Raw genomic sequence first — 12,653 nt, 5'->3', positions numbered from 1 at the left:
CGTCTTGGCGCCAAGCTCCCTGAGACTCACAACCACAGATTTTTTTTCCAACTGAACCTTTGCGGTCATACTCCTTATGTAACATGCTCTCTAACGAGAAGATAGGTTTCTCTTTTTGACTATGCTTTGACTTTCGTCAATTGTACGTATCACATATATAGCATGCTATTGAAAATTCTTGCTTTTGCACTATATACCTGTACAAGTCCTCTGTCAGTATAGGCTTTGCAAAGCAAATCATGCTTATCTTACGTATCTTATGCTACAACGGCAGCTTAGTCACTTGAACGATCGTAAGCTTGACCACCGCCAAGTTTAAGCCTCTTAAACTAGTCCTTGTTATATAGCCCCATCACGGATCGCACACAAAACGTCTCTTCTATTATTGCATGTTCTCTAGTTGCTGGGGAAACATCGTGTCCATAGAGCTGTAGATGTTGTACTGTCGCCTGTTTACACAACTGTTCCTTGGAAATGGGTATAGATGTCACAATATTATTTAGAAGAACTTTAAAATTATAATCATATGCAGCAAAACCCCTGCTCAACAACTTTTCCATGCTTACAACAAAGATCACTTCTTAACTCTTTATTTTCTCCACTTCCTAAGGTTTATGCATGCAATCTTAACATCGGCACTAAATGGAGCTGCGAGATCAGTTTCAAGACCTGTAGAAAATGTGCGGTACACGTCCGGGAGGAGACGCCGTGTGCCTCTGAGCCTTTCTGGACGACGGCAAGATGAAAATACCTGTTCCTGCCATCCAACACGTAGCATTGTCACTATACAGATTAAGTTACCTCGGAGTGGCTGTACAGTATCTTATTTAACGAGGACATATCAACTGTAGAGGTTACTTGGCGCCTATAAGATGAAGGCATCCGAACCGTGAACCACAGACTACAGGGAAGATATATCGTGGCCTACTTCAATGTATTATTCCATCATACGACTGGGGAACTTACTCACTCATGGAACTGAGTCCGCCTTGAGAAGCCAGTTGCGCAGCTACTTAAGAACTTCCCAGCATTTTATGGAACCCGAAGGTTCATTACTGTATTCACAAGAGCCCTCTACCGGTCTCTATCCTGAGCCAGATCAATCCAGTCCATATCATCCAACCCTATCTCTTTAAGATCCATTTTAATATTGTCCACCCCCCTACGTTTTGGTCTTCCTAGTGGTCTCTTTCCCACCAATATCCTATATGCATTCCTCTTCTCCCCATTCGTGTTACATTCCCTGCCCATCTCATCCTCGACTTGATAACTCTAATTATACTTGGAGAAGAGTACAAGTTATAAAGCTCTTAATTATGTATTTTTCTCAAATCTCCCGTAACTTTACCTCTCTTCGATCCAAATATTCTCCTCAGTGCCCTGTTCTCAAACAGCCTCAGTCTGTGTTCCTCCCTTAATGTCAGAGACCAAGTTTCACACCTATACAGAACCACAGGCAAAATTATAGTTTTGTTTTTGTATATTCCAATGTTTACGTATTTAAACAGCAGACGGGATGACAAAAGGTTCTGGACTGAATGGTAGCAACTATTACCTGAATTAAATCTCCTCTTAATTTCCTTCTGAATCAGTTTTGATTTGTTATAGCCGTCCCCAAATATCTTAACTGTGCCACATTTTCAAAACATCTGTTAGATATATTTATGTCATGATTTTGACCTGCATTCTGGTGACGAGACAGCAACATATACTTAGTTTTCTATGTGTTTACTTCTAGACCAACCTCCTTACTAGCGTCAATTAAAGCTTGTGTGTTTTTCTTTATGGTATCTACATTATCAGTTATGAACCAGCATATTCATATCATCAGCTGATGTGTCTCATTTAATTTGAGTCAAACCTGGTTTTCCTGCACCTTCCTAATGGCATATTCCAAAGCAAATCTGAAAAGCAGTGGCGTTTAAGCATCTTGTTTTAGCCCATTCTGGATAGGCAAATTATCATACAAATGCTTGTCTATACGGACTTTATATATGTTTCGTTTAAACACATTTTATCAACCTAACCAGTTTCATTGGTACCCCAAACTCTATCAGAATACTGTACAATACTTTCCTCGTAACTGAATCATAGGTTTTCTAGAAGTCTATGAATATCTGATGTGTATAGGATATTGGTGGGAAAGTCAGAAGGAAAGAGACCACTGGGAAGACCAAGACGTAGACGGGTGGACAATATCAGAATGGATCTTAGAGAGATAGGATGGGATGGTATGGATTGGATACATGTGGCTCAGGATAGGGACCAGTGGAGGGCTCTTGTGAACACGGTGATGAACCTAAGCTCCATGAGTAAGTAAGTAAGTACTGTCTGTACGGCTGCGGAAACATATTGAAAATCAGAGTCAGCTATCCAGTGCAGTTGTTTGGTATCTCAGGAGCAGAAGTTTATGGGCGCTGCACAATTTCGAGTCTCACAAGATGGAAATGACGCATCTCCACAAGAACCTGGACCCGGTGTCAGGGTTAAGCCCTCCAGCAACGCAGAGGTCTTGCAATTAGTTATTCTACGGTCACGCTTTCCGCGAATCACACAACACCCATCGTAGACTGTAGCATTCCTTCAATGGTGCTATTGTTTTCTGTCTGTGACAGAGAGTTTCAGCTTTCAATGGATACTTTATTTAACAAGATTTTTCAGTGGCTCAGACTGTATGATGTCTAGCGAAAGATGACTGTTGAACAACAGATTCGAAAGGGAGTGAATAAAAGCAGTCGGGGCATGAACTGAGGCAATATCATGGAATTTTCGTGGATACACTGAGGAATCCCAAGAGAAACTTGTCAGGTTAGCGGGGCCTTTGAGCCGAGACTTGAACCCAGGACAAGTCCAGCCAAGTGCATGGCCTGAGATGTATCACCAGCTAGTAACCGAGGTCGGTGATCGTCCCTGCAGCGTTGACAGAATGAGACTCGGAGAAAAATGCGTCACAGTGTTACTGTCCACCACAAATACCACATTGTCCTGGTCTTGAACATCGGCCTCTTTGTCTTCCTGTTTTCTTTCTTTTGCTCATTTCCACAAACCACTCTACTCGGGTTTCATGTCATGTCCCGATTTGTATTCGAAAGGTTCCCAGTTCAAAACTCAGCCCAAAAGACATCCGTACTGAGTAAGGTATATCGTGGATTCACTCAATCCCTCGAGAAAGATGCTTAGATATTACTTCAAATTATATCACGACCGCGTCTTTTTTAGCATTTCGACGCTATATACTTACTCCGTGACCTGTAGTCCGCAAGCTAACAATACCGACCGAGCGACCGCAGCTTGTCGGCGAAGTTAGTGCCAACTTTTGCTGATAGAGGGCGCCACGTAGTCAGCGCAACGGATCCCCATGGCCGTTCATTTCGGTTTTCTATACCGGAACCGCCATTTCCTTGAAATAGCTGAGTGGACCCCGTTCCAGACCCCACTACTTCTCAGAAAATCTGGTAGCGCCGGGAATTGAACCCGGAACCTGTGGATCTGTAGCCAGGAACTCTGACCACTAGACCACAGAGGCGGTCCCCTACATACTGACAGCGTCGTTAAGTAAACCACAAATAAAGGTATTGGTGTTCCATAACAGGCCGAAGGGGAATTTCTTAAGCGAGCTGTTACTACGCAGCAGCTTGGAAAGGCCTGCTGCATTGGTGCACGAGTTACTTTAGTTATTACAGTCTTCCTATCTTCATCAAGCAAATCTCTCAGCTCACTGAACAATCACGGACAATCCATCCATGGTTACCTTTCCAATGACGATTATGGGGTTTTCCAAGGAAGAACTGATACGAGGAGGAGAGGGGAGTATGTGAAAGGCGGGTAGGGTGGGAGGAGGATAACATACTGTAATGAACACAAGCTCAGCTCTCTTCACCACAGTCCTCAGGAGGCTAGCTAGATCATCAGAGGGAGTAAAGACAAGAGACCGACTGACACGCTTTCAGAAGTTGAGTTACATGGCGAAACTTGGAGCTACTGGACCACAGCTGGCAGGTGAGTTCAGCGGCGGTCTAATACGGTTTAAAATTATCGCATTTGTCTTACCCTGAAAGTCGTTCTAAAGGACGCATCCAAGACCGACGCTGTGCAAAATTTACCACAATTTGACACCAATGGACCACCTCCTGTCGGCTGTCCGCAACTGCTTATACCCTACATACTCTCCATCAGCATCCTACCGAAGAGTTCCACACCTTGATGTCAAGGAACCCACTTAACATGGGTTTGTTATACGTCTTGTTCAATATTCGTGTCTGTTAATTCTTTGTGACCTCGGAATACTAACTGAAAGTCTGCAGTTGCTTGCCAACCGAATTCCGTATTCTAAACTCGATCTTAGAAACCGGTTACTCTCCATAACTTCCGTCCTGGTTGTTCTTAACGTAATCCGTGAGCCTATATTCTTGTGGGCAATGAAGGGCAAAAAAAAAAAGGGCAAAAAAGTTGTCCCTGTGCTAAACTAATTAAGCACTACATCATGAAGGCGTATGGGGGAGTAGGTATATAGATCCACGTTTTCTTGACCTCGGCACTAGCTGGAGGTGAGTGGTCAGCTTCACACCCCGGGGAAAGAGTACCCGATATCCATTGGACAGGAGGCTCGGTGGGCCCCAGAACCGGTCTGAACGACGTGGAGAAGGGAAAAATTCTTGACCCTACCGGGACTCGAACTCCAATCCCTCGGTGGTATAGCCCGTAGCCAGTCGCTCTACCGACTGCGGTAGCCCAGCTCTGAAGGGTCACAACACGTTACACAAATGACAGTAAATATTTGTGGTCTTACGGAGAAGAGCGTTAAGTTACCGAGTAATTTTTCAAGGGAAGAAGGAACACAGGTGCTCATAGTGCGACGTCTGTAACTCGGTACTCGGAGACATAACTGGCCCTTTATTTCATCCCCTTAATCTCATTCTGACGTCACTCTCTTCCGTAACACTGTAGATACTGGCCGCGCCATAGCTCAAGCGGTTAGTCGCTGGCTTCCCACCGCGGCGGCCCGGTTTTGATCCCGGGTCTGGTTAAGTGGGATTTGTGGTGGGAAAAGTGGCGCTGGGGCAGGTTTTTTTTCCGAGTAGTTCGGTTTCCCCTGCCAATCTCCATTCCACCAATTGCTCCACAATAACCCTCACCTGTCATCTGGGGCTGGTACAATAGGCCAGAAGTGGCCGCAGTACAAGGGACTTAGTCCCACCCCACTAGCAATAAAAAAAACACCGCAGATATTACTCGAATTCAATCCACTACTTAATTTTTTCGTGAATGTAATGAAGACTTCTTTTCAAATATTTTAATTTCGCCAAATTTTCGGAGAACTGAACAGCAGCCTTTCAGAAGGGTCCCTCAATTAACCAGCCTCACTTTCAGGGACTCTTCTATCCTGAAGATGCAAACCGCAGGTTCATCCGAGGGAAAAGAAAATAAACATGCATGGTGTCACATCGTCATATTCACATTCACCGCAGTGAGAACCTCAAATCCTACTAATGAAAGTAACGTGAACAGTTGATGCACTACGGCAAATGACTTCGGGATAGCACCGTGTCTCTGAACCAGTGATACGAATACCGTTAGCTTTGCGCGAGAAAAGTCATATGGATACGTAAGTAAAAAAGTAAAGCTATCCCTGTAACTGGCCGTGAAGGCCCATAGGGTTGTCAGACGTTGAGGGTCCCACATTATCTAGACTCTAGACAATCGGCTCAAAGATGGCGGTAAGGTTGCCAGCCTTACGCGCTGGCCGCGCTATACTCACCAGGAAAATTATTTAATTAAACACAACTGAATTGTCTTCCAAGTTTGGTTTTTGTAATCTTTCTGCGTAATCATAAGTACGACAACAAGTTTACTTCCTATGGACAACTTCCAAAAAACCAACTGCGGTTAAATTGTTTAAATAATTGTGTTGCAATGGTAGCACAAATTGTTATCTGAAAATATTAGGCATTTTGGATACTTCAAAAACACTTAATCTTTTTTTAAAGGCGGTATTTTATATAAGAAAAAAGTTTAGAAACACTGGTCTGGCAGATAGGTAAGATGTTGCAGAGGAATCTACTGCGCTGTGTTCAAGACAGAAGAGACCTCAGATCTTACATGTAACACAAACTCCGTAGCCTGTAGTCCGCAAGCGAACTATATCGACCGAGCTACCGACCCTTGTCGGCGAAGTTAGTGCCAGCTTTTGCGGATAGAGGGTGTCACGTGGTCAGCGCAATGGATCCCCACGGCCATTAATCCCGGTTTTCGCATCGGAGCCGCTCTTTCCTTCAAATAGCTTCTGACTTGTCCTCACGAGGCTGAGTGGACCCCGTTCCAGACCCATCACTTCCTAGATATTCTGGTAGCGTCCGGGAATCGAACCCGGGACCTCTGGATCTGTAGCCAGGAACTCTGACCACCAAACCACAGAGGCGGTTTACATATAACACAAAGCATGTACAAAATGACGTCATGTTCCAGTACTGCTGGTCGTGTTGCTGGTGGCTGGCGCTGAGCCTGCCGAAACACCGGCGAATCCAGATTATTATGACGACGATGATGAGTTTGTTCCTGCTTCCGAAAAAGAAAACTTCGACGTTTTCGACTGGCAACTCTGCAAGGTGAGGGAGGAGCCGACGTCTATATTAACATTTTCAGACCCAAACATCAGGCAGAAGCCGTCTCTCCCTCTTCACTGTCGTCTCATTTCTCCTCCGCCTTTTTATTTTCTTTTCTCTCTTTCACCTTCTCCTTTTCCTTCTCCATTCCTCGCCCTCCTTATCCCCTTGTTATCTCCTCTTATTCTGTGTTTCCGTTCTCTTCCTCCCTTCTTTTTGTATCCTTCTCGTCCTCCTTCACTTACTATTAAATCGCCTAGTCACTTTTCTTATTCTTCGTCTTCTATTCTTAATTTTTCTACTCCTTCTCCTCTTTTTTTCTGTTCGTTCTACGTGCTTTATACTGTAAGGTAAGGTAAAGTTGCCTCTGTGCTTAACTAATTAAGCACTCCGCCATGAAGGCGTATGGGGGAGTGGATGTATAGATCCACATCTACTTGACCTCGGCTCTAGCAGGAGGGGAGTGGTCAGCTTCATGCCCCGGCCGCTTTACCCTCGGAGAAATAGCCCCCGGTACCCACTGGATACGCGGTTGGGTGCACCCCAAGAGCCGGTCTGGAGGACGTGGAGAAAATCCTTGACCCTACCGGGACTCCACCTCCAATCCTCGGTTGTCCACCCCGTAGCCAGTCGCTATACCGACTATGCTATAAATAAATAATTAAATAAGATACCTAGTTTACCTTACTTACTTACTTGTGGAGCTGAGTCCTTCTGGAGGAGCCGCCAAATCTGCAGCTACTCAAGAATTTCCCAGCATTTACCTAGTTTAACACCCATACAAAATATGAGTAAAATCACAGCTTTGTATATTTCCATCTTCACTTACGTAAATGTGGTAGTGGTAGGCTAAGGGCTGTGACCTGCATTCGGCGACTGTAATAGTGTCTGTCCACAGCACCTATCGGCCCAGGAGCCGGGCAACGTGGTCGTGTCCCCGGTCAGCATCAAGCTTGTGCTCGCCATGCTGTACGAGGGGGCCGCGGGCAACACGGCGCGAGAAATGGAGCACGCCCTACACCTCCCCGCGCGGCTGCAGACCCGCAAGAAGTTCACCACTATTCTCGACTCGCTGATGGTACGTCTTGCAACAAGCTGTGTCCAGCATGCTCCTCACTAACGGACTCTCCGTTCAGCTATCCGTCCATACATCACACTGCTCGCGGGCTCAATAGCCCCATCCAACCAATCATTGCTCCATCAACACACCGACCAACTAGCTTGCAGACTTGCTCACTCAACCATCCATCCAGCCAATCCTTGCTCCATCAACCCGACCCACTAGCTTGCAGACTTGCTCACTCAACCCGACCCACTAGCTTGCAAACTTGCTCACTCAACCATCCATCCAGCCAATCCTTGCTCCAGCAACCCGACCAACTAGCTTGCAGACTTGCTCACTCAACCATCCATCCAGCCAATCCTTGCTCCAGCAACCCGACCCACTAGCTTGCAGACTTGCTCACTCAACCATCCACCAAACCAATCCCTGCTCCATCAACCTGATAGTTCATTCAGCCCTAAATTAGTCCATTCGCACAACCCTTTACTCAGCCAACAATCCACCCACTAGCTCACTTATGAAACAGATTGTAAGGACCATTACCGGGTGTGATGTAATGAGAAGGTCGGTCGTGACGACCATCTGACCAGTCACGACACCACAGTTCATCGAAGACAGGAATTACGTGACCTTCTCTCCACGAAGTCACGTTACGACTCTAAGTGTGGTGCAGATCCACGTGACCTTCAGGTTCTGCAGACCGACCTAGTACAGGTTGATTCGTAATTACTTATCGACGCTGTATAAAGTGCCAAGGACCGCCTCTGTGGTCTAGTGGTCAGAGTTCCTGCCTACAGATCCAGAAATCCCGGGTTCAATTCTCGGCGCTACCAGATTTTCTGAGAAGTAGTGGGTCTGGAACGGGGTCCACTCAGACTCGTGAGCATAACTGAGGAGCCACTTGAATGGAAAAGTAGCGGCTCCGGTCTAGAAAACCGAGATTAACGGCCGTGGGGATCCGATGCGCTGACCATGTGGCACCCTCTATCAGCAAAAGTTGGCACTAACTTCGCCCACAAGCGGCGGTCGTTCGAGGACGTGATGGTGACCATTCACTTCTATCTAGTGAAGAGGTCAAGAATGGTGGAACTATACCTCCACTCCCATACATCTTCCTGGCCTGGTGCTTAATAATTAAGCGAAGAAATAAGTTTACCTCTTACAAGTTCTTGTATAGTCATTGCACGCAAAACTCGAATTAAAAAAATACTTCGAAAATTATTCTTCCAAGTAATTGCGTATAGATAACATTAACGCGAACACAGATTTTATTATTTTTTTAACTTCTGCTCATATCGGCGTCTTTAAAATAAATGTTAGGCCAGTATCCTGACATTTGAACCAGCACCGAGGCGCCGCCCCTGATCGCCCCACCTTGAGTGCAACCCTGCTATTGGTAACTTTAGTTGTTGGGCTGGTCAGACCACGTAAGAGGGTGAGTCAGTAAAAAGGTTACAAACGGGAGTTAAACAGCTGTAATGAATGTAATAGGGTTTCTATGTGTATCACTAAATAGCAGCACAGTCCAGCTTAATGACAGTCTCGGTAGCAGACGCGCATGCGCTGGTTTCAGTAGTCAAAATGGCGACAGTGCTTGAGGGGTGTAATACCGAAAAGCAGCGTTCTATTGTGCGTTTTGTTGTGGGCAAAAGAACTCAATGTAAAGGACATTAATGAAGAAATATTTCCTGCTTGCGGTGGGATGTCTGTCGCGTAAACAAACAAACTCCGTGGTTTTAGTCCGCAAGCGAACTATACCGACCGAGCGACCGCTGCTTGTCAGCGAAGTTAGTGCCAACTTTATCGGATAGAGGGTGTCGCGTAGTCAGCGCAACGAATGTCTGTCACGTAAAACGGTTCATAATTGGGTCGAGAAATTCTCTCAAGGACGTTAGGAATTCGCAGAAGATGCCCAACCATGTGGACGATACAAGTGCATCACTGTTGGTGAAGAATAAGTCGATAAAAATGTTTTTTTTTCAGCTTCAATTATAACGTTTTTTTAATATTTTTTTTTATCCATTTGTGACCTATTTACTGACACTCTCCCTCGTATAATTATTTTGCACTATGTGTCTCTTCAGATGAAGAAGGCAGAATACTTGCTCGATGTGGGCACCAGAATGTTCGTGAGTAGAGATGTGAACCTGAGGCCTCGGTTCTCAAAGATTCTCCAATCCTTCTACAACGCGAGCATCCAGAAGATGGATTTCGGCCAACCTGCAGAGGCGGCTCAGACAGTAAACTCATGGGTCAGCGAGGCCACCAACGGCAGAATCAAGTCCATGTTCTCTGAAGGTAAGCATATGACACCACAACTTCAACTAGAAGACGGAAATGTGAGGTCCAGTAAGGAGTATCGTACATATATTTTCCAGTTACGTTCTTTGCATACCTCAACGGTCTTCATTTATTGCAGACATGAATCTGTTGTTCCATACTAAATACAACGCACAGAAATCTCACAATTGCTATTCTCTGTAAAGTCCATCCACTTTACGAACCAGGGCACGTCATGTCCCGTGTAGGCAACCTTAAGGAAGAAACGTCCTATGAAAGTATGTCTGAATTTCCCAGGAGCGTATAAACATTTTTAAAATGTTTAAAATAAAATCTAGCAACTATCTACTGATGACGTAACGGTCTACGTTCACGTACCTGATGTAGTATACTTCCTTAGATACATGAATACTGCAGTAACATAACCCAAAGGTTCAATACTGTTGCTACCAAAGCCCGCCACTGGACACGATCCTGAGACAGTACCATCCACTCCCAGCCTCACAGCCTATTTCCCAAAGACCCATCTTAATCGATTAACTAACCCTCTGGTAGCAGAACCTTAAGGTTCAACACCGCTAATACAAAACCCGCCAATGGATAAGATTCTGAGCCGGTTCTATCCACCTCCCATCCTCACAAGTTATTTCCTTAAGATCCATCTATTTTTCTATTGATAGTGGGGTTGAACTAAGTCCCTTGTACTGCGGCCACTTCTGGCCTATTGTACCAGCCCCAGCTGATAGGTGAGGGTGATTGTGGAGCAATTGGTGGAATGAAGATTAGCAGGGGAAACCGAAGTACTCGGAGAAAACCTGCCCCAGCGCCACTTTGTCCACCACAAATCCCGCTTGACCAGACCCGGAATCGAACCCGGGCCGTCGCGGTGGGAAGCTACCGACTAACCGCTTGAGCTATGGCGCGGCCCTAAGATCCATCTTACTAATTAACTAACTGTGGTAGCAGAACCCGAAGATTCAACACCGCTAATACAAAAACCCGCCATTGGACACGATCCTGAGCCAGGTTCATCCACCTCCCATTCTCAATTCTGCATGCATACCTCATCTTCCTCACAAATCACGGTCGATCGCAGACCCCCACATTTCACTACTGTAACAAAACTACGAGACCAACATACATTACAGAGTTCTTCGGTATTCAGTGCCCTAAACGGGTCACTATTTTCTCTTTACTTGTGTCCAGGTATCTCCCTGAGCACTTTGTTTTCAAATACTTACTAGCCACGTTTCACAAATATACTAAACTGACAAAATTATTTCGTGTACCATATCCTAATTTGTAGTTTTCTGGCATAAGAGACATAATAACAACAGCATTCAGCTTCATGCTCCGGCCACGTTGCTCCTGATCTTTGTTGGAAGGTGGCTGGGTAGGTCCGATCTGAAAGCGAACACAATTCCAGGAACCAGTACATATTACCAACTGAGCTATCGCCGCCTTAATTAGCGGGCCACTCACCTATATCTTCACTGAATATTGTGGAGTATTTTCCCCCTGCAAGAGCTGTTGAGCCACAGAAACAGCCGTTGCTGGGTAATACACGCCGTGCAACCTGCTTATAGGCAACAGCTCGGCAAACACGTTCCAACACGCAAAATGGAAACTGTGTCTAAGTGGACGAATGTTATAGCTAGCTGATAGGCAGCAGTCAGCGCGCTAGTAAACTTGCTGGGTAGCAATCACGTGACTTGTATTTTCTGTGTTGTCCGTGCGGAGCCTATATAACGAGGACCTGTTCTAGTTTAGTTAGTTCAGCACTTGAGTTAAGCAGTTGAGTACAGATTAGGACAGGGGAGGTCAAAGTGATTGAAGACGAAATGACAAGACTTCACAGTGATTTGAAGTGATAGCTTCTGTGTTCAGATCCGTTGCCAGGAGACGACTAGTGAAGACAGAGAATCCTAATGCGTGCGCAATGGTAAACTTAAAGTGTGTAGAATAGCGATAGCGTTATAATTGAATGTGAGTAAGAGCATTTGTAACCGAAGTGCCAATAAATCCAATCATCCGATCAAAACCCGTTATTTTCGTCACGCGTACTCCCCCCAGACGTGACTTTATTCTCACTTTCAGTTTCATTTCTGTATTCTTGATCCGTCTGGTTTCTTGTCTGTACTTTCTCTGTCAATACCACGTTCATTGGAGCATCTTTCACATCCATCTGCCGCGTCTGCTTCTTAAAGGAATCACTGTTGATGTAAATATAGTTACAAGCTTTTGTGTTCAGAGACTTCGCTAGACGGAACCGATTTCTTTCAGACTCGGTGAGCCCGTCGACCGTGATGCTGCTGGTGAATGCCATCTACTTCAAAGGGCTCTGGCGTTACCCGTTCAACGAGAGCGAGACAAAACAAGACGTTTTCCAGGTCACGCCCACGCACAGCGCTAAGGTGCCATTCATGACCATGGAACGCGATCTCTACTTGTCGGAGTCCGTGGAGCTGGACTCTGCAATACTGAGACTGCCCTACATGGTGAGTGCTGGACCCTGCAATACTGAGACTGCCCTACATGGTGAGTGTTGAACAATGCAATACTGAGACTGCCTACATTGTGAGTGCTGAACAATGCAATACTGAGACTGCCCTATATGGTGAGTGCTGGACCCTGCAATACTGAGACTGCCCTACATGGTGAGTGTTGAACAATGCAATACTGAGACTGCCTACATTGTGAGTGCTGAA

The 12,653-nt window shown here is 45.6% G+C and overlaps 1 protein-coding gene across 1 annotated transcript in view; it reads left to right on the top strand.

The window, feature by feature from the left end:
- Positions 1–3,839: 3,839 nt before the first annotated feature.
- LOC111868029 overlaps positions 3,840–12,653 on the top strand; it is a 65,929-nt gene continuing 57,115 nt past the window's right edge. Inside the window, exons 1-5 of the mRNA XM_033752904.1 lie at positions 3,840–3,999; positions 6,466–6,605; positions 7,501–7,680; positions 9,750–9,963; positions 12,229–12,443. Coding sequence (XP_033608795.1) covers positions 3,855–3,999; positions 6,466–6,605; positions 7,501–7,680; positions 9,750–9,963; positions 12,229–12,443 — 894 coding nt within the window. The 5' untranslated portion in view covers positions 3,840–3,854. The remainder of the gene's footprint in view (positions 4,000–6,465; positions 6,606–7,500; positions 7,681–9,749; positions 9,964–12,228; positions 12,444–12,653) is intronic.

Source organism: Cryptotermes secundus, unplaced genomic scaffold (genome assembly GCF_002891405.2).
Source record: "Cryptotermes secundus unplaced genomic scaffold, Csec_1.0 scaffold635, whole genome shotgun sequence".
NCBI classification, from domain to species: Eukaryota; Metazoa; Arthropoda; class Insecta; order Blattodea; family Kalotermitidae; genus Cryptotermes; species Cryptotermes secundus.
This window is presented reverse-complemented; position numbering and strand designations above follow the sequence as displayed.